This window comes from Entelurus aequoreus, linkage group LG05, assembly GCF_033978785.1.
Source record: "Entelurus aequoreus isolate RoL-2023_Sb linkage group LG05, RoL_Eaeq_v1.1, whole genome shotgun sequence".
NCBI classification, from domain to species: Eukaryota; Metazoa; Chordata; class Actinopteri; order Syngnathiformes; family Syngnathidae; genus Entelurus; species Entelurus aequoreus.
The window spans coordinates 67,295,187-67,321,151 of record NC_084735.1 but is presented as its reverse complement, the minus strand read 5'-3'; the positions used below and the strand labels follow the sequence as shown (position 1 = coordinate 67,321,151).

At 39.4% G+C, this 25,965-nt stretch overlaps 1 protein-coding gene across 1 annotated transcript in view; it reads right to left on the bottom strand.

Moving 5' to 3' along the window:
• stk10 (serine/threonine kinase 10) overlaps positions 1-25,965 on the bottom strand; it is an 87,965-nt gene that overhangs the window by 12,419 nt on the left and 49,581 nt on the right. The window contains exons 5-10 of the mRNA XM_062048712.1: positions 23,350-23,422; positions 22,422-22,616; positions 19,678-19,759; positions 9,945-10,079; positions 6,923-7,213; positions 2,774-3,157 (exon numbers count right to left, since the gene is read on the bottom strand). Of these exons, the coding sequence (XP_061904696.1) occupies positions 2,774-3,157; positions 6,923-7,213; positions 9,945-10,079; positions 19,678-19,759; positions 22,422-22,616; positions 23,350-23,422 (1,160 nt within the window). The remainder of the gene's footprint in view (positions 1-2,773; positions 3,158-6,922; positions 7,214-9,944; positions 10,080-19,677; positions 19,760-22,421; positions 22,617-23,349; positions 23,423-25,965) is intronic.

Below are 25,965 nucleotides of genomic sequence, written 5' to 3'. Positions count from 1 at the left end.
TCGGAATAACAGTAATTGAACAATATAATAACAGTAAACAATAATAAATATGCATAAATAGAATTAATTATATATAATTATATTATGAATTATATTTTCAATATAAAACTAAGGTTAACTTAAGTGATCACCAAGGGAAAATTGTTCTTAAGTGGTGATTATATTATTGTCAACAACTGTCATCCATGCCTATTATTCATTTATAATATTCTATATTATGCTGTGTAATAACACAGTTCGATCCCACCATGGTATAGTGCTCTTATTCTATAAGCTTCTGGTGTTGTGTTGGTGTTTTACACTTGCTATGTTAACTTACAATGCCAATAGTTTATTCAACACAGACAGGAAGAAGCAATCGCTAACATTAAATGGTCCTTGAATGACAGAGGTACCTGTTGCTGTTTGTTTACACTCAACTGACTCATTGCTAAATGTGCTAATTGTAAGTGACACGTTTATATTTAACTCCGTACCAACTCAATTCTTCATTAAGTCACTTACCACTAATACAATTTAATTCATCGTAAAACCAGTTAATCCTTGCAACTCTCTTTTGCAACATACCACAGCTGATTCGGTTGCACATCATAACACCGTTTTACGCATCCACACACTGGTTTTGCGTCATGAACAGTTATGCAAATTAGCCGATTATGTCATTAGTTGGTGAAGGGAATGCAAGGGAAAGAGCACCAATGCTAATCCTCCCGAATTAGGGCTGTAACCGTGCTTACAACACAACATGGCAGCAGAAGTCAGTGTGTGTGTGATACATCCTTTCTTTCCAGGCATTTTACACACAGACACCATCCTTCCTCTGTTACAGAAGGTGTAATAGCTTGTATTCAGTCACGTGACTTTTGAACGAAAGTGAACGAAGTGGTGGTCAACCAAACCAATATGGCTAATTGCAGCAAACTATTGTAGTAGCTTGTATTCAGTCACGTGACTTTTGACCGGAAGTGAACAAAGTGGTGGTCAACCAAACCAATATGGCTACGAAGCAGCAAACTATCTGCAAAAAAGGAAAATTGGTATCAAGACTCTCCCGGATAAATCATGCATCGCTTTTGCTTGGGTAAGGTTGCATTTTATGATGTAACTTCGCGTCTTGCGAGGACCGTCTTTCAAAACAAACTAGATTCACGATTTATCATTTTTCCATTATGTTAACCACTCGTAAAGATAAACGGAGACACCATTGAAGACCTGGTCGGTTGACAGGTCAACATTGTGTATGTGCTGAAAGCTTTCTGTCACATTTGCTTTCTTTTATATAGACTCGCCGAGTTGGTTCACAAACACTTGTAGAAAAAATGTGTTTTAAGAACTTCGAAACAAGATAAAGTACAAATATCAAGATAATACTTAAATGGAAAATACTAAATATTAAAAGTATATCAAACAAACTGGAGTGCGTGCCCCTTTTCTCATCGCTATTTCGTAGAACCTTGACATATTTCCCCAGTCTTCATTACCTCTTGAGGAACTTTGAAGAAACGTTTATACTTTTCACAATTTGAACCGTTCCAACAGCCTAAAACAACAAGGCATTTTTTCTTCAAGAAAAGCAAAATGTTGGCCAGAACGCTTTGACAAGAGACGCTCGCTTGACCACCACTTCAATTCTCGCATATTTAATAAGCCGGACGTGACGTCAGGGGAATACAACCTATATGTTCAGCTGGGCTATTCAACTTGCTATTCAATCTGTCAGAAATGACACCATACCGGCATCCCAGGTTCAGTAGAAAACTTGGGAAAGACGAACATTTGTGCAGCAAATTCCTGAAAAACAACAGAGAGCTCCTGTTGTATAGAGGAACTAGGACCACTGTGAAACACACTGGCAGATCCCTGTATTGGGATTTTCAAACATAGAACACTGGTGTCCAAATTTGCGGTTTAAATAACTGAGGCGTTCCTCAAGGCACCCCTTTAAGTGCTCTCTTATTTTGGTCGTTACATTTTTTTTTATAATGTTATTTATGTAACTAAGGTGTTGTTGTAGTTTGTTTACATCAACCTCTTTAGCTATACCAGTAGTGTTCCTCAAGGTTCCATTTTAGGTCCTCTCTTTTTCATAATTTAGGCAATTCAACTGGTGGCCCGCGAGTTAAGGTAAAAAACTGAGAAATTCACATTTTTGCAGATGATCTTTAAAAACAGCAGAGCGCTTCTGTAACTTTGACAAAATAAATAGACCAAAATGAAATGTCTACTGTAGAGGACGTTGGTTCTCCAAAATTGACAAAATAATAATAGTTTAAAGGAGAAGTCTGGTCCTTAGCTTTCTGGAAAAATGGCCCCCACACTAATTTAGTTGAATATCCCTGATGTACATAAATAATTTAACGTCTCTGCTGTTCATACAAGCCGCAAAAAAGGCAGAAGAAAGTCGGCTTTTTTAAAGCTGTATGAAAGGGTGTCTGTTCAAACACTACTACACTAAAACACATTTTTCAGGCCCTAAAACAAACAGACGTCTCTCATGTAACCCTCCCACCCCACTTAAATATCCTACTGTATGTCTCCTGTATGAAATGTGTGGGGAAAACTCTTACAACATACAGGCTATCCTCTGTATTACACCCACACCCCAACATGCACAAAACAATGCACTTTCAGTTCCTCCCTGCATGCTGAAAGAAACTTTTTCCAAGGAGGGGTTTTACTACAGACACAAGGAGCTCCCGTCTTTGCCTCCTTTTGCATCTAACTGCTACAACGCTATAACTATGTAAAGGTGAGCATGCTGTGGACTACTTACCCTTGAAGACAGAGAGAAGCTCTCCTTGTTTAGCGACATGCTTTTCAAGGTCTCCGATCCCAAGCTGCCCGTAGATCGCCTTACGCTATTGATCTTTCCGTTGATGTAAGGCGGGGCCACCTCGGGAGTGGATGCTATCGATACTTGGTCAGCGCTCATCTTGTTTCGGATGCTGCTCGGCCAGGAACTGTGTGCTTGTGAAGGACCAGTGGAAACGAGTGCTGGGGTCGGTACTGGTTGGTGAGCTGACACGTCTGGACTCTGGTCAACAGAGAACTGGGTGTTGGGCACCTCTGGGTTTGAGGAACCGATAGCAATGTTAACACTGTCCTCAGACGCCTCAGATTGGAGGACAGATGGAAGCTGCTCGGTTTCCACAACAACCTGGAAAACGAAGATTATTGTTATGAATCTTTGAATTGCAAAGTCAAGGATTATTATGGAATTTGTTTGGATATTGACCAAAAAATGTGCCTACACAGTAAATACAGACACAAATCTAACAACTATCCTGAGGGAACTCTCCTGAAGGAATCAATAAAGTACTATCTGTCTATCTATCATCTCCAAAAATGTTGAGACTTGCCAATTTTTACAGCTGTAAAATAGCCAGTTTGACTCTGGAACAGATTAATTTACTCCACTTTTTCATATGCGGTAAATGCTCTTTCTAATTCAACACTCTCATATCATCCCCATGCCAAGTTGTGTGGTTCTTTGGATTCTTAGAAGTAAAATACATGTAAAAATAATTATACAGATGTAAATAAACAATGAAAATAGTAAGATGATAAAAATGAGGGACGTTCCGATCAAGGTTTTATGCTACCAATCATGCATGCCTGAGATCGTCTGACACCAATCATATCTATTCACTATACATTATAAAATGTATTTTTAATGAGTGCTGTTGACGATCTAAAAATATCAGCACCATTCTTAAACGGGTTCCTTTTTCTCTTTCAATGCATACAATTGTTTGAGCAAATCAGTTAATGTTACACATTAACTAAACAAAAGCAAAACTACTCATTTACTGTAAATCCTTTGGTTTCAAAGTCCACACAACATGTAAACACAACAAAAACATTTTATTGAGAAAGTAAAAATATCTATCTGATAACTCCAGTATCGCTCATATACTGATACTACCCTCGGTATTAACACCACCAATGAATGGATGGATCTACCCTCCTCTTACATGTCGTATATTGACTGTGATAATGCTGATACAGCAACAGTTGTTATATTATCTCCTCTCTCAAGACCAGGGGTGTCAAACGTGCGGCCCGCGAACAGGTCTAATCTGCCCGCGGCCCGCAAGATGAGTTTGCTAAGTAAAAAACTGAGCTGCAATTTTTTTAATGAAAGAAACTGCTGTTCTAAAACTGGATGTCGCAATAGCAATTCAAGTGTAACCCACGTCACACATGACACTATTTAAAATATGACATGTCAGCTGACTTTAAGCACCCTCTGGATTGGCTGCCGCTACTCCAATCAGCGCAGGTGCAAGCCATCAGCTGCTCCTGTTTTGGCTGGCAGCAGATGGCGACAGACTAAAACTGCAGCGACGCACAATAACTTATTTAATTGTAGATTATTCACTCAACTATTAAAGTAACGAAATGGTAAGATGCAAAGACTTAAGCCGGCCAACTTCCTTTATTTTCACTTTATCAAATTGCACATGCAAGTGAGGTCCCTAATCTTCAATGCCTTTTCTTAGGGCAGGGGTCGGCAACCTTTATCACTCAAAGAGCCATTTTGACGAGTTTCACAAATTAAAGAAAACAATGGGAGCCACAAACTCTTTTGAAATTTATAACAAAATAACACTGCATACGAATCTTTTTTGCTTTGTGCTATGTTTTAATCACGGGTCTCAGATACACGCCCCGACCCGCACCTTATTAAGACAATTTAATGATAGCCCGGCCCGCGAGTTTTACATGACTACCACTTGACAGTGTCATACTTGTCAACCCTCCCAATTTTTCCGGGAGACCCCCGAAGTTAGGGCGTGTTGGCACTGACTTTAGCGCCCTCTTCAGTCTGCTCAAACAGCATACCTGCTCGGCCACATACTGAATGCAACTACTGCTTGCACACAAAAGTGACAGCAAGGCATACTTGTTCACAGGGGCGCCGCTAGGGATTTTGGGCCCCATGAAAAGAATCTTTACAGGGCCCCCAACACAGCGGCAACATTATAATTTCATCATCATTAGGGGCCTCTCTGGGCCCCCCTCCATCATGGGCCCCTAGAATCCGTCTCCTTTACACCCCCTTTTCGGCGCCCCTGCTTGTTCAACAGCTTACACTGACGGTGACCGTATAAAACAACTTTTACACTGTTACGTTACAAATATGCGCCACACTGTGAACCCACACCAAAAAAGAATGACAAACACATTTCTGGACCGTAACACAACATAAACACAACAGAACGAATACCCAGAATTCCATGCAGCCCTAACTCTTCCGGTCTACATTATACACCCCCGCCCACCTTAACCGACGCACGGACGGGGGTGGGCAGGGGGTTAAAGTGTGGGGGGGTTTGGTGGTAGGGCTGCATGGGATTCTGGGTATTCGTTCTGTTGTGTTTATGTTGTGTTACGGTGCGGATGTTCTCCAGAAATGTGTTTGTCATTCTTTTTTGGTGTGGGTTCACAGTGTGGCGCATATTTGTAAAGTAACATTGTTAAAGTTGTTTAATACGGCCACCGTCAGTGTAAGCTGTGTGGCTGTTGAACAAGTATGCCTTGCTGTCTCCTACGTGTGCAAGTAAAAGCATCATACATCATGTGGATGGACTGGCATGCTGTTAGTACAGGTTAATAAATGCAGTGCCATCACGGCACGCCCATAATTTAGTTGTTAGGGCTAGAATTGGAGAATATTTGCCCCGGGAGATTTCTAAGTGAGGCACTGAGATCCGTAAGTCTCCTGGGAAAATCGGGAGGGTCGGCAAGTATGCAGCTGAGTCGCATCAGAGTGGTCAAAGAGCCGCATGCGGCTCCGGAGCCGCGGGTTGCCGACCCCTGTCTTAGGGGCACTCACCTTTTGTTTATTTTTTGTTTAAGCATTAGATACCCTTTTACCTGCACGCTGCCTTCCGCTGTTTCTGACATCTACAAAGCAATTAGCTACCTGCTGCCACCTACTGATATGGAAGAGTATTACAAGGTTACGCTGCCGAGCTCTCGACAACACTGACACTCAACAACAACACATCATTTGCAGACTATAATTACTGGTTTGCAAAAAATATTTTTTACCCCAAATAGGTGAAATTAGATAATCTCCCACGGCACACCAGACTGTATCTCACGACACACTAAGAAATACTAAGAAATAAGATACTAAGATACTAAGAAAAGCAGTTTATTTGCTGCCACGGAGGTGATTGTTATTAATTTAGGGGAGCGGTTCTCAGTGTGTATGGAGACACATAATTAGCTGCTAGCCGCGTCTCAGCCAGAGAGGATGGCATTTGTGAGCTGCAATAATAGGCGTTAATCGGCAATGGCCGATCTCGTACTTTTTTTTTACAAAATTCATCCAAAACCAATCGGTGCCTGATTGATTGGACTGCAGCGCATCGTACGTGCTGCTGAGAAGGTGATTGGCTGCAAGCTCCCATCCCTCCAGGACTTGTTCTCCTCCAGGACCAGGAGGCGTGTGGGTCGGATCACAGCTGACTCTTCTCACCCTGGACACAAACTATTCTCCCCTCTCCCCTCAGGCAGGAGACTACGCTCCATCCAGACCCACACCTCCCGCCACCTGAACAGTTTTTTCCCCTCGGCCATCAGGCAAATGAACAATAACTCCTAACAGTAGCTCCTTGAATTCCTTCTAAGTCTATCTGATAGTTACAGCTCTTTTTATTACCAAATATGTGTTATATGTGTTTTATGTTGCACGATTGCACCAAGAAAAATTCCTAGTTTGTGAACCCGTTCTCAAACAATGGCAATAAAACTATTCTGATTCTGATTCTGAAAAATAATACAATAATAATAATACAAATTTTAATAGAAATAAAAAAATTAAAATATGTCATATGGAGAACAATCCCTAATACCCTTGGGTAGAATTAAAACGTCAAGCACCCTGATACTTAAAGCTTATAAATCCTACCTTCTCCCTCTCAGACGTGGGTGAGCTCTTCCCGTCCTCGATGCCAGAGTCCGAGCTTGACGTCTTAATTGACACGACACTCTCATATTTCTCAGACTCCAGCTTATCTCCAGAGTCCAGTTGATCCTTAGCGGGGAGATTGTGCCTCGGTAAGGGAACTGGGGTGGCCATGATGGGAACCGGCTGCTCCTTTGTGGGTGAGGCTGGCCCATTTTCCAGTGGAGAATGTTGCACGATCAGGGATGTGGTGGGGCTCTCTTGTTCCGGGGACTGGTCTCCTTCCAGACTGGTCTGGCATGGTAAAGAGAGGTGGACTTTGGTTATGCATTGATGTGGCAAAATACTGTAAAATGATGCCAATAGCTAAGCAACTTTTGTTTGGTAGCAGCTCCTGCATCAGGTAACATTAGCTTCATGTTAAATGCATTGCAACTTACAGCAGGTACATTCAATTTATCCAAGATTTAAGGGAATAGACATTTTTGCAACCTTGCATCTAAAATTGCAGTCATTTCCATAAACTGCAGACGTTCCTAAATCGGGTAAACACAGCTCAGCATTGGGATGATATGGAATACCTCTCTAAACTAAACAAATAGGCGGCTTTCTGATCTCCATCTAAGATCCGTGGGTCTCGTACAGCCGAGGGAGAACAATGTCTGAACATAAATAATTCAGGCATCACTTGTTTTCCTATGAGGAGTAATACCAAAGTCAAGGTCTAAATTTAAAAGCGAGGCTGTATGCCAGTGTTCCGGTTACTGTTCTTTTGTTTATCCTGAGGGTGGTAAAGAACCGCCTCGTGCTCTATGTTACTTTGTAATCTCATGGCCTCTGTGGACACATGAATGGCCTCTGCCAGAAGCGACCTTCAGTCCCTTGGCAGGAAAGCACTGTTTACCAAGAAATGCTTTTTAAAGGGGTGGGGTGCAAACAAAGTTGGCGGCGTATAGCCTGATCTTAATTGTCTCTGTCAAAGACGTAATGGTTTGTGATGTTTTTGTTTAAGGGTTAATAAAATGACATGTATTGAGTTTGTGCAGATACATAATATATTGTGCGGATTCTATGAAAAATATGAATCTAATAGTTTTTGATCTATTCATCAATAACTATTTTATTAGGCGAATAGCAACCAGCTTGACTGCCACTTACAGGACCGGAGTGGAACAATATTCATCACAACGTGCAACTAAGTTATAGTTAGCTCCAAATTTGTGTCTTTTTTTTTTTTCATTTTTTTTCCAAAGAAAAGCAACAAACTCTCTAAAATATTGTATGGACATTGACTACAACTTCCATTCATCTATTTGTTTTACCGCTTGTCCCTTTTGGGGTCGCGGGGGGTGCTGGAGCCTATCTCAGCTGCATTCAGGCGGTAGGCGGGGTATTGACTACAACTTGATTATTGTAATTAAACAACTACATTAAGTTATATCATTTGTTGACTGTCAATGGTATTTGAATTATTTTATTTATTTATGATGAATTAAATATATATATATATATTTTTACAAAATTCATTTTATTTATAAACTCTTTTTAAAACAGCAGGAGTAAGTAAGAGTAAGTTTACACTAGAGTAAGCTAGCAGGGAGGAAACTTGTGTTTTTAGAACAGTAACAATGGTAAAAGGCATACGGTAATATGCAATAAATTCAGAGTTTCCCCTAAACTGCCAAGATACCTGTGGCTGTGGGGGCGTGTACACCATGACGTCATCGATTAATTTGCATAATTTTCTATGATGATATGATTTTCTTTAAAAAAGGCTCAAAAGATGTATAAATACATTTAAAACAAATATGTCTTTATTAATTAGTATTAACATATATTTCATCGCTTTGCCTTATTTTCAATTGTTGCTGCTTTTTGTACAAAGTACTTTGTTGAGATTTGTTCAAGTATTTATACTTATAATGACGTCGCACTTGAAATCACACACGCTCTAGTTGGAATTTCTCTTCTTAAAAGCCACCACTGTCCTCTTAATATTTGCACAATTTGTAGATGGCTATCCGCAGGTGTATCTGCAAAATACATATACAAATCACGTCCACATCTCAGACATGCTGACAACGCTCCAGCAGTCACAATGGTGTACGTTTTGTTTACATCCGGTTTTGGTAGCGCAGTTTTTGGTAAGTCTTTTTTCGGTGGTCAAGTTTTTGTCAACAGTGCAACCATAATAGGCTATATATATAAATTCATACTGTAACGACCAGCTAATGTTAATATTTTATGTTCGTGTGGTTTGGATTTGATGTGAGGTTTTCCCATGTTTACAAACACACCATCCGTGCCTGAAAGGTGATTAGCGGAGAATGAGAAAGTGTTGTTGTGTGTCCAGGGAAGCGCGGATTCACGAGACGAAAGTGTTATCACGGCAGGTAAAAACTGTTGGAATTGTGCCGTTTGTTATTATAAGATTGGTAACAAAAGTAAAAAATAGCATCGGACTGTGTGTGATTTCTTCTGGGGGCTACAATATATTATTTTACGTTAATTTGTTTTCAAGTAAAAAAAACCAACCTTATTTTCAAGGTTTGGCTGTAAATGTCTTGGCAGCGCACCGTGTTCAATTACATTAAGGGGAAACCCTGAAATTAATGATCAAATACTTTAAAAAATATATATTTTTTGTTGCATTATCGCAATGATTTATATATATATGTTTTTGTTTTTTTTAATAAATGCAAAATACGCAGCTCTCCTAAAAACGATTAGTCATTATTTCTAGTCTCAAGAGTTAGGATTCCAAACCTTTTTAAAAACACACACATTTTTGCAGAGGTCTAATCTGGAACGAGAATGATTTCAAATTTTGCGAATGAACATGCAACCAATCTGATAAAACTCTAATTAGACTGCACATTTATAACCAAAACAGCTTTGAAGTCAGCATACCTTTATAAATGAGCGGCAAGAAGAACATAAACTTATTGTAGTATTTTTAGATACCAAAAAATTATGCATAAGCCAATAAAGTGACAGCTTAGAAATATGAGGAAGGTTTTGGTACCACAGTGAGCTCCAAGGTGTCTTCCTCCTCTCCTTCCTCTCTATTGTCCTCGATTTCCTCAAAGACTTCAGCCTTCGCCTCGGCCACCAGCTCCCTCAGCGGGCGGTTCGACGTCACCGAGCTCACAAAAGGGTGCTAAGGAGACAGATAGAGAATACATCAAGAATCAGGTTTGTTTGTGGTGGAAATGTGAGAGAGAAGACCAGTATTGAGGACCACTTTCACTGCTGATGAAACCCAACTTGTCCCTGGTCAACTCCTAATTGTGGTTACACCACAGGCGCTCAGCCATTTAAAACAGCAAATATTTTATTATTACTAATTCTTCAGCCAAATGCGTAACAAACCTGATTAAAAAGTTGAGTGCAGCTCGGTTAAAAAAAGACTCATCTGTTATTCACAGGTTGTGCAATTTAATTGGAGCAACTGACAAAAGGAGCCTAACAAACGTGGCTGAGCATTCAAGTGTGCACATTGGCAGACGTGTTTACAGTTGTTGCTGCGTTACTTGCCGTACTTAGTTCCATTTGGCTTCGGCTTTTTAACTTGGCTGATTCAAAAACAACAGTCAGCTCCTGTCTAACGAGGCAGGAAGTTTAAATGCTGAACGGCATCCTATTACAGCATAGAGGGCAGACATTACATTAGCGGTGAACATCCATCCGTCTTACTTACTGTATGCTGTGAAAGGTCCCTGTGAAAGTGGGGGCTTATCTTGGCTGACACTGGGCTAAATGTGAAGGAACCCTGGACAGATGCCTATTTCTACTTTCAAGGGGCAAATAATACATTCAGTGCCTCCGGAAAGTATTCACAGCGCTTCACTTTTTCCACATTTTGTTATGTTACAGCCTTATTCCAAAATTGAATAAATTCATTTTTGTCCTCAAAATTCTGCACACAATACCCCATAATGACAATGTAAAAAGGTTTTGTTCAAAGCAATTTGCTAATTTAATAAAAATAAAAACATAAAATCACATGTATATTATTTACAACCTTTGCTCAGTACTTTGTTGATGCATCTTTGGCAGCAATTACAGCCTCAGGTATTTTTGAATACAATGCCACAAGCTTGGCACACCTATCTTTGGGCAGATTGGCCCATTCCTCTTTGCAGTACCTCTTAAGCTCCATCAGGTTGGATGGTCTCTGCACATAGCTGCATTCATCTTAGTCTAGTCAAGGAGGTGACTAAGAACCCGATGGTCACTCTGTCAAAGCTACAGCATTCCTTTGAGGAGAGAGGAGAACCTTCCAGAAGGACAACCATCTCTGTAGCAATACACCAATCAGGCGTGGTATAGTGCCCAGACGGAATCTACAGGTATTTCTTAGTAAAACACTTGCCAACATGCACCTGAAATACTCTAAGACCATGAGTGACAAAACTATCTGGTCTGATGAGACAAAGATTTAACTATTTGGGGTGAATGCCAGGCATCATGTTTGGAGCAAACCAGGCACCGCCTATCACCGGGTCAATACTAACCCTACAGTGAATCATGGTGGTGGCAGCATCATGCTGTGGGGATGTTTTTCAGCGGCAAGAATTGGGAGACTATTCAGGATAGAGGGAAAGATGAATGCAGAATGTACTGAGACATCCTGGATGAAAACCAACGCTTCTCAACCAATCTGATGTTGAGCTTGAGATGAATGGGCAAAGAGGAATGGGTGTCTACTAAGTATTGGGAAAAGGCTATGTGATTGTTTTATTTTGAATTGGTTTGCAAAATTTCCCAGAAAATTGTCATTACACATCGTCTGTAGAATTTTGAGGACAAAAAATATTTTTTCCCTTTTGGAATAAGGCTGTAACAAAACAAAATGTGATGCACTGTATATAACTTGGAAAATACACTGTGGGCCCTACACAAGACTAAAAATGCAATGTTTTCAAATATATTTGTTATATTTAAAGGCCTACTGAAACCCACTACTACCGACCACGCAGTCTGATAGTTTATATATCAATGATGAAATCTTAACATTGCAACACATGCCAATACGGCCGGGTTAACTTATAATGTGCAATTTTAAATTTCCCGCGAAACTTCCGGTTGAAAACGTCTATGTATGATGACGTATGCACGTGACGTCTATGGTTGAAACGGAAGTATTCGGACACCATTGTATCCTATACAAAAAGCTCTGTTTTCATCGCAAAATTCCACAGTATTCTGGACATCTGTGTTGATGAATCTTTTGCAATTTGTTTAATGAACAATGAAGACTGCAAAGAAGAAAGCTGTAGGTGGGATCAGTGTATTAGCAGCTGGCTGCAGCAACACAACTTGGATAGCAGAAGCGCTATCCGACGCTAGCCGCCGACCGCATCGATGATCGGGTGAAGTCTTTCGTCGCACCGTCGATCGCTGGAACGCAGGTGAGCACGGGTGTTGATGAGCAGATGAGGGCTGGCTGGCGTAGGTGGATAGCTAATGTTTTTAGCATAGCTCTGTGAGGTCCCGTAGCTAAGTTAGCTTCAATGGCGTCGTTAGCAACAGCATTGTTAAGCTTCGCCAGGCTGGAAAGCATTAACCGTGTAGTTACAGGTCCATGGTTTAATAGTATTGTTGATTTTCTGTCTATCCTTCCAGTCAGGGGTTTATTTCTTTTGTTTCTATCTGCAGTTAAGCCCGATGCTATAACGTTAGCTTCGTAGCTAAAGTGCTTCGCCGATGTATTGTCGTGGAGATAAAAGTCACTGTGAATGTCCATTTCGCTTTCTCGACTCTCATTTTCAAGAGCATATAGTATCCGAGGTGGTCTAAAATACAAATCCGTGATCCACAATAGAAAAAGGAGAAAGTGTGGAATCCAATGAACCCTTTTACCGAAGAAGTCAGAGCTAAAAAAGATACGTCCTGCACTGCACTCTAGTCCTTCACTCTCACGTTCCTCATCCACAAATCTTTCAACCTCGCTCAAATTAATGGGGTAATCGTCGCTTTCTCGGTCCGAATCGCTCTCGCTGCTGGTGTAAACAATGGGGAAATGTGAGGAGCCTTTCAACCTGCGACGTCACGCTACTTCCGGTACAGGCAAGGTTTTTTTTATCAGCGACCAAAAGTTGCGAACTTTATCGTCAATGTTCTCTACTAAATCCTTTCAGCAAAAATATGGCAATATCGCGAAATGATCAAGTATGACACATAGAATGGATCTGCTATCCCCGTTTAAATAATTAAAAATATTTTCAGTAGGCCTTTAAGTATTTATAGGGAAAGTTTATTGTGTATTGATCTATTTTGGTGAGCTACAAAATGGCTTCAGCATTATTACATCCTGTAATGTATTCATTATAAACCGTTGCAATGACTAGACAGAACTCTAAACAGGTCAGCACTACTGCTAACACAATGAAATAGGTGTCCTGGCTGGTCCACTCTAAGACAAGGGCTTTGGTTGCCATGGCAAGACCAGACAACCTCTTCACCTTTTTTAAGCCACTGTGCCATGCAAATTATTTTATCAATTTAATGTAGAATTATTTCATATTATTTCTTTGAGGTATATGACTAAGGGTGTGCATTTTAATGCATGATTAGAGGAAATTGTTTATGGACTACTAGAGTTGAAAAAGGATGCACTAAATGGAGTCCCTTTGCAGTGTTTCCCACACGAGGTGATGACATTGCGGCATTTTCAGCTAATTTAGCGTAGTTGGCCATGATGCATGTGCAAGTAATGTTTATAGACACTATGGGAAAGACAAAAAGTGAGCAAAAAACATGATAGGCAAAACATAAATGTTTAGAAATACTGTACGAACGAACATTCTTCTGTAGCTGTTTACTTTTGTGTCACAAGCAAGCCCGAGCCAAAAAGTGGTTTTGGATAAGAAGGGCGATGTGCACAGTGGTATGCTTTCAGATTAGTGTCTGATAAGGCTAAGACTAAGTCTGCTAAATTGGCAACATTTACCACTCCTGCTATGTCTTCTTATTCTCTGGCAGACCAGGGGCCGTACTTATCAAGCTTCTTAGAATTACTCCTAAGAAGTCTGCTAAGAGTTGACTTAAGAGTAAATAAATTCTTCGCTGAAAGCTGCACTTAAAAGTTAGTTATCAAGCGTCTTACTCACACTTTCAGCGAAGTGTAGGACTGAATCTTAAGTGTCACACTCAGAGCTGAATTACGACATTACTATGTGCCGTAAACGGAATTTTAGGTGACGTCATTTCTGTGTCCATAGAAATGACCAATCACGGAAGGGAATCCGTTGTCTAAGAATAAAGAAATATCTTGGAAATATTTAAGTGGACAATGGGAGTGTATATTTTGACAACAAACTGCAAAATAATACAAAACAAACTAGTCCCCGCCGGCACTCACGCTACCGCTCCCTCTCTTCTATCGCCCACACACTCACTGACGTCACTCACCTCACGGCCACACACATACGCTACTGTCATAAAATGTTCTTTCCAATTCATTAATTAGGCAACTAATTTGAAACTGGTGTGGGTGGCTCTATATATACTAGCCCACTGCAGACACATGCAGAAATCAACAAGGAATGGAAAAGTATTAAATCTGTGACAAAAATAATATCCGCTCTGTCTAAACGATACCGTTTGATCAGCTGCTCGTCATCAAAAAAAACAAAACATTGTTCCGTTCCCTGAACGTTCGCGCACGTCTCTCTCGCCTCAGTGCCATCCCCTGCTGGCAACTCCTAACCACTTAAGACACCTCTGAAGGTCTCTTAAATATCGTGGAGAGTAGGAGTGATTCTTAGACTTAAGAACGTTGATAAAAAGCTTTTATTCTTAAGTTTGAGAGTAGGACTACATTTCGCAAATTCTCAGGACTTAAGTGTAAAATGGCACTCTAAGAAGCTTGATAAGTACGGCCCCAGGTGTGTATGAGGTGGGTTAGGGAGCGTGCTTACAATGCAATCTACTGAAGGGAGTTGTAACGACAAGCTATATTCACAAACAGTACTTCTGCAGTGTGTTTCTAGGAGCTATTCGTGGCGATCCAAATTATTTGTGGGAATATGTGTAAATATTTGAGAAGCACTGCATTGTGTCATATTGTTTTCTATGTTGGAGGCAAAATTACTTCAAACAAACTGAATCCAATGTCGCTGAGGGGAAAAAAGGCAGAACAGTAGAGCTTAAGTCTACTTTTATGGTTTTACGTTGATCGTGTGTCATGCATGCACGGGTGGCTGGTAAAAGGTTAAACATGAACCATTTTGGGGAAGCGAAACACAAAGCTACCTGTGTTGCAATCACTGCGACAGAGTGCTAGAAACCCGAAACTGTGTTGCAAAGTGAGAACACTTTGATAATTTTTAGTGTGTAAATAATATCAAAGCAGCCTAATCTGATTAAATTTACATTTTTCTTAAAACGTCTGTGTAAACACTAAATATTAAAAATCTAACTAAATTTATCACAGCTTGTCATGGCAAACCCCTGGTGCCATGCAAATATGCCCTTGTGGCTGACTAGCAACAATAAATTAACCCTAGTGTGTGAATGTTGTCTATCTATCTGTAGCTATGTGTACATGGACACATTTAATCGGATTAAACGTCTAAACGGAATAAAAATGCTTCATGTAAACACGCCATTCGGAATATTCTGACCCGATCAGACACGTTCCGATCAAGACGAGTGATTTGTGCCGCAAATCATTCGGATTATTAATTAATTAATTAATTAAAGTACCAATGATTGTCACACATTATAGCACGTGAAAACAAAAATTCCAAAATCCGGGTTGGAATTATCCTTACTGCGCATGTCTTTGAGGTCAGATATACTTTGGTGGTGGAGGTGGGACTATTATTTAACAGTCTTGGAATGAAGTGATTGTTTTGCTGCTGTCTCCCTCCATTCAACATGTACAGACGCGGCATTATATCCTGTTGAGTTTGTTGCTTTAAAGCGAGACTAGCAAAAACAAAAGTATGGTCTGGAGTGTCATGTGTCGATTAACAATAAAAGAAGGGAACCAGTTGTCTTGACGAGCTGTTTTATTCACGACATTACAGCTACTCCAAGTGCTAACTGCTAGCCTCAAACATAAACACAGAATGTCATAACATAAAGACGCTCCGCAACCCGTACATAATCACAACATAAAAAGCACAGAACAGCTTCATTTCCAAAAAAGAGGTAAAACAAAAGTAGTGAACAGAAGAGTAAAATGATAAATACTGTGATAATGTGTGACAAGCAGAAATGCACAAAGCCGTGTTTGTTTGCAGTTGAAGTCACTGCTTATTCAGCACCTGCAGTGAGCGAACTCATTTAACAGATGGCGTCATAGCACAACTAATAATACACATTTCCGTTTATGTTAGGTTCCTGTCAAAGTAAAGTATTTCGATTTAAGGTGTGATGCATGAAAATGCACATCATAATCAGATAATTATTTTCAGGGTCCATGTACACAGTAACATTCTAATCCGAATGATGATCAGATTAAATATATGTTGTCCATGTACTTGTGTTGGCCCTGCGATCAGGTAACGACTTGTCCAGGATGTACCCTGCCTTCCGCCCGAGTGCAGATGGGATAGGCTCTATCTAGCCCCTCCGCGACCTCAAAAGGGACTAGCAGTAGAAAATGAATGTATGGCTGTGAGCTGTGTACTGTGTACTGAAAGTGGAGACATCGGCACATTCTGTTAAGACGCAATTGCTATGATCTTCCAATGGCATGTATTCAGCTCTTTACTTTGCAACGCTTCATAAAGTGTATCCAGAAAGTGTTCACAGCGCTTCACTTTTTCCACTCTTAGTTATGTTACAGACTTATTTCAAAATGGAATCAATTCATTTATGTTTTCAAAATTCTACAGATAATACTCCATAATGACTATGTGAAAAGTATTCTTTTTAATTTTGCAAATTCATAAAAAATTTAAATATGAAAAACACAAGTAAATAATCCATCCATTTTCTACCGCTTGTCCCTTTTCGGGGTCGCTGGTAGTATTCCCAGCATTTGCTCAGTTCTTTGTTGATGCACCTTCGGCAGCAATTGCAGCCTCAAGTCTCTTTGAATACGATGCCATAAGCTTGGCACACCTATCTTCGGGAAGTTCCGCCCATTCCTCTTTGCCCATTCTTTTTTTGCAGTACCTCTCAAGCTCTATCAGGTTGGATGGCAAGCGTTGGTTTTCATGCAGGATGTTTCTATGCATTGCTGCATTCATCTTTCCCTCTATTCTGAATAGGACTGCAACAACTAGTCGACAATAAAATTTGTCGCTGACATATATATTTGTCAACAATAGTTGTGATGTCATCATTCGTAAAAACATCGCCAGTGATAACATGTAATGTGTGAGGATATTTCCTCTTATTCTTGTTAAAAACATGAATACCTTGATTATTTTGCAAAGCGGACCTTGTCTTTATGGCAGTACATCTGTGATACGCGAGCATTTAAAGTTGAGACATGATGTCATACATTTGGAGGGAGGATGTGGACACAGCCTCTGTAAAATTGTTAGCTTCTACCTTGCTAGTTAGCTAACAAGAATGAGCCGAAGATGTGTGAAAAATAACTATCATTTTAGCCAAAGCCAGTCAGCTAAACTTTGTCTACATCAATTAAAGCAGCGTCAATTTGCAATGCCATAAAAAAGGCCCTTTAACGTCAAGGTATCATAAGAATAAACATACAATCTATTAAATAGCCAATCTATTAAATAGCCAACATTTTAATAATTAATTTATGATACAATTCTACACATTGAGTCTATTAGAGTGCTAAAACTGGCAAGAGTTAATCAATAGTCAATATAATAGTGTGCAGCTTTTTAAAAATCACAAAATTATTTTCTTTTTGAGGAAGATACCAGATGTTGTGTTTTGTTGTTTGTTTTCATTGCTGCTGTTTTAACTGTTAACAGTATTTTTTTGTTAGTTATCACATACCTAAATTAACTTAAGCTGCATTTAGAAGTCCATGGAAAAATTAGAGCCATTAAATATGTGTACGCTTTATTATCTGATTAGTCGACTAATCGTTAAGGTAATCATTGACTAATCGACTATCAAAATAATCATTAGTTGCAGCCCTAATCCTGACTAGTCTCCCAGTTCCTGCCGCTGAAAAACATCCCCACAGCATGATGCTGCACCACCATGATTCACTGTAGGGAGGGTATTGGCCTGGTGATGAGCGGTGCCTGGTTTCCTCCAAACATAACGCCTGGCCTACATGCCAAATAGTTCAATCTTTGTCTTATCAGACCAGAAAATGTTGTTCCTCATGATGTGAGAGTCTTTCAGGTGCATTTTAGCAAATTTTCGTGAAAAAAAGGTTTCCATCTGGCCACTATACAATACAGCTGATTGGTGGATTGCTGCAGAGACGGTTGTCTTTCAGGAAGGTTCTCCTCTCTCCATAAAGGAATGCTGTAGCTCTGACAGAGTGACCTTAGGGTTCTTGGTCACATCCCTGACTAGACTAAGATGAATGCAGCAATGTACAGAGACATCCGGGATGAAAACAAACGCTTCCTATCCAACCTGAGGGAACTTGAGAGGTGCTTTTTTTTTTGATTGAAACGTTTATTAGAAGATTGCACAGTACAGTACATATTCCGTACAATTGACCACTAAATAGTAACACCCGAATAAGCTGCAAAGAGGAATGGGCAAAACCGCCCAAAGATAGGTGTGCCAAGCTTGTGGCATCATATTCAAAAAGACTTGAGGCTATAAATGTTGCCAAAGGTGCATCAACAAAGTATTGCTCAAAATCTGTGAATACTTAAGTGCATGTGATTTTTTAAAGTTTTGATTAAAACAAATCACATTGTCATTAAGGGGTATTTACTGAAAAATTAATGTATTCCATTTCGGAATGAGGCTGTAACTTAACAAAATATGAAAAAAGTAAAGCGCTGTGAATACTTTCCGGATGCACTGTATACCACAATTACTGTACTTTGATTCAAACTTATGTGTAATGCAGATAATACAGAAACACTATGCGACCAAAATTCTGATTATGAGAAACTATTCGGAAAAATTCCTGCGAGGGTCACTACCATGTCGTGTTACTTTTTTTCTAGAATCCTGCACACAACTTATCTATGATTCCCGATTATATTACTTTCCAACAGGCTCCTCTGACCTAAAAAGATGCCACATGCACGCACATCTATCTGAAAGCAAAGCTATCGGACGACCATCACAAGCAGACTGTGATACACATCTAAAACATCCAGCAAGGCACCAAAAACCGAGCCGCGCCCGTCTCTTCCCCACCACCACCACCCAACGAGCCTGCCTGGATCGCCACTTTTCATCTCTCCCTTCTCTAACTGGCCGGCTGTAGGAGAGAGAGGCGAGGCGTGATCCCGACATGTTCGCGCGGCCTGGGCTGGGAATGTAAACAGCTGGCGTTCCCTCAGCTTTGGGATTTAAGGCCAGGAAACTGTGGCTTGGAATCTTAATAGATGCTGCTGTGGTGCTTGAAACCACACACACCATGTTCATTTTTTTGCCTAGAAACAGTGAGCTCTGGTAGTAGGTGGGTATCATGTTTTAATATGTCATAAAACCTTTGAGACTGGGCAGAGTATCTTTATATTCTTTTTTTGTTCATGAAGGCACTTTCCCTTTTTAGTAATGTGTGATTTTAGATCTATTTTTGAAAGTAAAATGTCATTTCGAAAGCTGCTATAGGTGCAAATCAGCTCAAATATTTTCTTGTATTTTTCCTTAATTTAAATTGATTATCCTCTCACCTCCAGGAGCTGCTTTGCAGTGGGGCGGGTCTCGGGGTTCTTATCCAACGCTCTCCTGAGGAAATCTTTGAACTCTGGTGACCTGCAAAAATTTATTATTAGTTCAGGATTAGTTTGAGAAAACCGGGGGAGACATGACGTGATATAGCAAAACGTTAAGAACAGAACAGTTCTGGACGTGTCGTGTTGATACATGTGGATCATCTCCTGTGCACAGCTGGCTTTTGTAAAAACGGAGGTCTCGACAGGAATGACGGCTATGCGGCGCATCCCGGGACTTCTTTTAGTACCTTTATGAATGCAGTGCTGCACATCTAGACTCATAAAAGTGAGTGAGTCGTAAAAGTGGGCCTATCAGCATTTTTTTCAGGTGCAATGTCACTGTTAAGTTGTTTCTATAGTCTGCATGGGAATGCAGAAACTATGCAATTGAATAGCAGTACCGAGTGCCTATGCAAAAGGTCTGCCTTTATATGTACAAATGTATTTAAAATATGTTTATATGAATAGCTTTGTTTCCATTATTGGAATTTAAAGAAATATGCCGCTGTAAGACTGTTGTATCAATAAGTACAATACACATTATTCTGTAATGTACTTTATTACCCTGTAAGTCACTAAAATATAGATTGTTTATTGTTATTTTGCTGGATACAAGGGATGTTCCAAACAGGGTTTAAGCTGTTGATTCTGAAACTGATTGTCCATGGGGGAGAATTTTCAATGTATTTATGGTGAGTGCTATTGACCGTTTGAGAATATTTAAACTAGTTGGTTATTCTTTTATTACAGACAATTGTTTAAAAAAATTCAATAGTACACAATAACGAAACAAAATCCAAAACTACATACTACTACTCACTGAAATCATTTACTGTAGCTTTTGCCCTAAAATCCTCATGTGTGCAGGGAATTATTCTCTTAGTTTGTAAACATTAACAAAAACAACCTAAAAAATGTTTGGAAAAATTTAAAATATCGACCTAATCGCTCCAGTATCGATCATATAGTGATACTACCCTTGGTATTGACACTACCAATTTATGAATCGATCTGCCCTCTTCCTACATGTCTTGTACAGACTGTGACAATGCTGATGCACCAACACTTTTTATATTAGCCTCTCCCTAACTCTTATTAATCTAATTGTTAATTTCCTGTTGAAATCTGTTTACTTTCCGCGGAAACGTTGTTCCATCTACACTTCTTTAACTTTACTAAGCACTTATTTCTTGGTGTTTTTGCAAGTTATCTTAGCGGCCAGCTTAGCCTTTATTAGCATGCCTGCTCCTCGTTTGCTCTTAGTGTGTAACATGTTTAACTTCAACTTCCAGTACTTGATAGAGAAACTAAGAAATGCCGTAATGGAGGTGATAATTACTACCCGGTATCTTAGGGGAGCAGCGCAACACTGTGTTAGGGGGGGACAACATTTAGCTGCTACTGTAGCTGTGTCAGCCAGGGTACTAAAACCTAATACAGTGTCAGCCAGAGGGGATCGGTATTAATAGGCATTAATCGGCAATGGCGATCACATACTTTTTCACAAAAAATTATCCGATACTGATCGGTGACCGATCAATCGGCCCATCCCTACTGGATACTAAATGTCTTTTTTCGTCCTGCATGGAATAAATATTTTCTTACAGCAGCACTTGGCATCTGTAAAGCTGAAGTGTACAATGGAGTTTAATCAAAGTACAACTAAATACAACAACAAAATACTTCAAAATACCAATACCATTTTTTTTTTTAAATATAGGTGTGAAACGATTCGTTTTAACAACAATTCGATTTGATTCGATTCGATATTCGTGATTGCCGACACGATTTGATCCAAAACGATTCAGTGAGCTAAATCGATTCAGTAACTTCCTAGCAAAAAAAAAAAAAAATCAACCAGTGTTACTGTGAAATAAATACTGGATGAAATACTAAATAGTGGACACTGAGTGGAAAGTATCGTATATTCCTGTTATGGCCAATGCATTCTTATTTGAATTAGGTTGGATTAACATTAAACATTTTCTGCTCACATTTTCAATATTCAAGCACATAAAAGTACAGTAACCAACATTTTAACAGTAGATTTACCTACCATTTCAAATGTTCTTGTAATCAGACAATATTTTCAGTATATTGGAGGGAATCTTTACCAGACATGTTTCGACTGTCATCACAGATCGATCTACCGTACTTAAATACTAGGAACATTAATCGATCTATCCATGTATTGATCAATCGTTACACCCCTATATTGCTATATTTAAAGAAATATTACAGCTCATGTCAATCACTAAAGAGCAGATTTTTTTTCCCTCTGGACAAAGTTTGTGTTTACAGAGGAAAAATACTGACAGAAAGACATTCTCATTCAATTTACGCCAGCTTTAAGGACACAGATACAGAGGTAGTGTGTATTGTAGTAATGACATTCACTATGAAACATGTTTATAGTAAAGTTATTTTGATTATTTACCATTTTCTATAATTGATCGGAGCATGCCGTCTATTAGAGTGGAGGTTGAATACATGGTTTACAATTAATAAAAATACAAATTAATATTGCTGATCCACCATGACCAGTCTAGGGTGTACCCCGCCTCTCGCATGTAGTGAGCTGGGTTAGGCTCCAGCAAACCTGTGACCCTAGTGAGGATAAGTGGTACACTGTAGAACATGGATGGAATGGACCGATCCAGATATTTACATAATTAAGGGAAAGATTTAAATGCACGACTCACCATTTGTTTGGTTGTTCAAGGCTGGGGGGATCCGCCTTGGCAATCTTTAGCAGCACCCTCATAGGGTTTAGGTCATGGTGCGGAGGTTCTATCTGGGCAAGCTCGATCAAAGTAATTCCCAGGGACCAGATATCGGCCTTGTAGTCATACGGCGCATCCTTCATGGTCTCGCACATGACCACCTCGGGGGCCATCCTGGCAGACAGAGAGAGGTCACTTGTAGTGCAACCCTCAGTGATTTTCTACAGACAATTTGTGGCTAAAAGTATTTGATGCAGTAATGTTTCATTATTTGTTTACAGTGAGCTTGCTCAGCTTGTGTTTGCTGACAACATGCTAATGGTTCTTAGAAAGACCCAGTAACATTAATCTGATTGTTCAAACAGCAAAGAAAGTGATGTTTGCACACCACTTTTTGTGTTGATTTTGGTAATCACAGAACCTAAAGCTAAGATTTGCGGTATTACAGCCTTTTCAGAACTCGTTATTATGTCGTGTTGTTGCTGAGGTGGGCGGGCCTTTCTGAATGGATGTTGACCTTTTCTAGACAATGATTGACTGGGCAACATTCACACAGGGGGGAGAACCTTGTGGCTAAAGGTTCACCGCTAAAACCTTCAAAGAAGACTTTGCCAGTTTGGTCAGAAATGGAGGAGGGAAGGGCTCTGTTGTGACAACACTGCAGGATTAAAGCTACTAGCTGAGTTATAACGTCACACTTCTTGTAGGATAATGGATGAGCTGTGGGTACTAGATCAAAAGCATTCCTGAAAAACCTTACATTTTGCTTTATTTATGACACTTCAACCGCACATGGAAGGTAGTCATTTCAATGTGGGAAGAACTAAAACTATGCGTCCCAAATAAACGTAACATACCGGGTTTATTACCCATTGCTGTGTTGTATGGGAGGATATATCGTACTCACCAGTATGGCGTGCCGATGAAAGAATCTCTTCTCTGGAGGGTTTTGGTGTTTTTGGCAGATACACCAAAATCAGCTAAGGAGAAAAAAATATATTGGAGTTACTGGAGTATTTCTTCACTAGTATTTCATTGTAAAATAGTGTATAGTGACTATAATAAGCTCAAATACATTTTGCAATTCATAATGCCAATTTTTTTTTTTTAACTGTAAATAACGACGATGACAAGCTAAATATTGCTTTTTTGGGACAAAAACTGCAAGTTTTCATTAACGAGACGAGACTGAAAGCAAATGTAAGTGGATGGTCTGTCAGACGTTCAAATGCACAACACTTCTGCCTATTGTGCATGTCATCTGTCTGTGCAACGCTGAAAAGTATCACTTTCAGTCCACTTCAGTATCATTCGTGTTTGGTTCCCCCTACCTAATGGTGCGCAATGGACTATGACAGGCTATTCGAGTTCAAAATACTTGGAACGGACTAACATTTTTGTAGCAGACTCTTAAAACAGTAGTGCCGTCATATAGACGATCTTTGACTGGCTTTATGATGTAGGTGCTTGAAAACAGCAGATTCTCAGGAATATACAAAATAGGAATAGCGAAGAGAGAAGTCAAGTCCCCAGGGTCTCTTAGATCAGTGGTCCCCAACCACCGGGCCGCGTCCCGGTACCGGTCCGTGGATCGATTGGTACCGGACCGCACAAGAAATAAAAAAAATAAAAATAAAAAATTCATTTATTTATTTTTATTTTTTAAAATTAAATCAACATAAAAAACACAAGATACACTTACAATTAGTGCACCAACCCAAAAAACCTGCCTCCCCCATTCACACTCATTCGCACAAAAGGGTTGTTTCTTTGTTATTAATATTTCTGGTTCCTACATTATATATCAATATAGATCAATACAGTCTGCAGGGATACAGTCCGTAAGCACGCATGATTGTATTTTTTTATGACAAAAAAAATAAATACAAAAATTAAAAAATAAAATAAAATAAAAAACCATACCGCCCCGCCCCCCGCCCCGTGGGACAAATTTTCAAGCGTTGACCAGTCCGCAGTTACAAAAAGGTTGGGGACCACTGCCTTAGATAAATGAACAGCACACTTGGCTTCTGTAATGTTTACATTCAGTGACAGTCTGGCAATCTCTTTGTTGGTTCTGTTAGCACGTTGTAATATGTTAAATAGGTTGAGTTGTATGTGCTTTGTTGAGTGTCGCACACACAAAACACAAACAAACTCAGTAGTACAGTTAAATGATACGTTTGGCCATTGCTTGATTAAGTAAAGGGTAGGTTTTAGTCATGTGGTAAAGCCAGCAAAACATATTTTCATTTTGATTGTTTGATAATGTAGTAGGCCATTCCATTTTCTTAGAACTGTAGTATTTTGTCAAAATAATGTACTGAACTTGTAGCTCTGCTATTCACAACATATGTGTGACACTTCTGTATGATGAAGTAGGGCAACAATTCATGTAAAAATATAAGTTGAAAGGAGGAGATAAAAGGTCAATGGCAAAGTCTAGGCTAGAGCTATCAATCTGGTAATAATTTTGGATGTTATGCAAAAGCATTAAAGTTAACTTACTGACCTTAATTACTTTGTTGAAGACTAACACTGCTTTTTTCAAAACTAAAAGGCAAGGAAAGTTTATTTATAGAACACAATTCGCACACAAGTCAATTCAAAGTGCTTTACAGAAAATTAAAAGATGGCAAAATTAATAGTAAAATACTCATAAAAATAATCATAATTCAAATTAAAAACTAAATAAAATCATCATAAAAAATACTATAATTCAAATTTAAATCAAACCTTTCGTTGTCGTATGCACAATTTAAAAAAAGTGTTTTCAGCCTTGATTTCAACATTGCTAATGTTGAGGCCTGTCTCACATTTTCAGGAAGACTTTACCAGATTTAAGCAGCAAAAAAGACGAAACGCAGCCTCACCATGTTTCATCCTGACTCTTGGCACCAGCAGGAGACCACTCCCCGAGGTTCTCAGAGATCGAGATGGTTCCTATGGTTCTAACATGTCAGAGGTGTACTTTGGCACAAGACTGTGAAGAGACTTGTACACAAGCAGAGGTGTTTTAAAGTCTACTCTCTGAGCAACTGGAAGCCGGTGCAGTGACCTTAGCAATGGACAGGTGGTAAAAAGCTGCTGTTGTTATTAACTTAATGTGGCTGTTAAAGTTCAAGTCTGAATCCATTATTACCCCTAGATTTCTAACCTGATTATTAGGTTTCAGGGATGGAGTCTCAAGGTGACTAATAAAGAGTTTCTCTTTGCTTCTGTGGGCCAAAGACAAAAACTAACGAACTAATGAAGAAAACTATCACATATAAAAATTACTAAAATGTGACTAAAACTAATAAGCATTTCCGACCAAAAGACTAAGGCTACCTAAGATGGTTGCCAGTAAAAACACTGCATTTAGATACAAATAATAAGTTCTAGGGTGACAGGGTTTCTTTTGTTTTAGATTGTTGTCATGCAAGAGTAAAAGTAAGTTAATAACTGGGTTGAATATTAGAGACTCAACTTTTTGTGTATACGTAACAGTGGTAATCATGCAAAGTCTAGTCCTATGCACGCT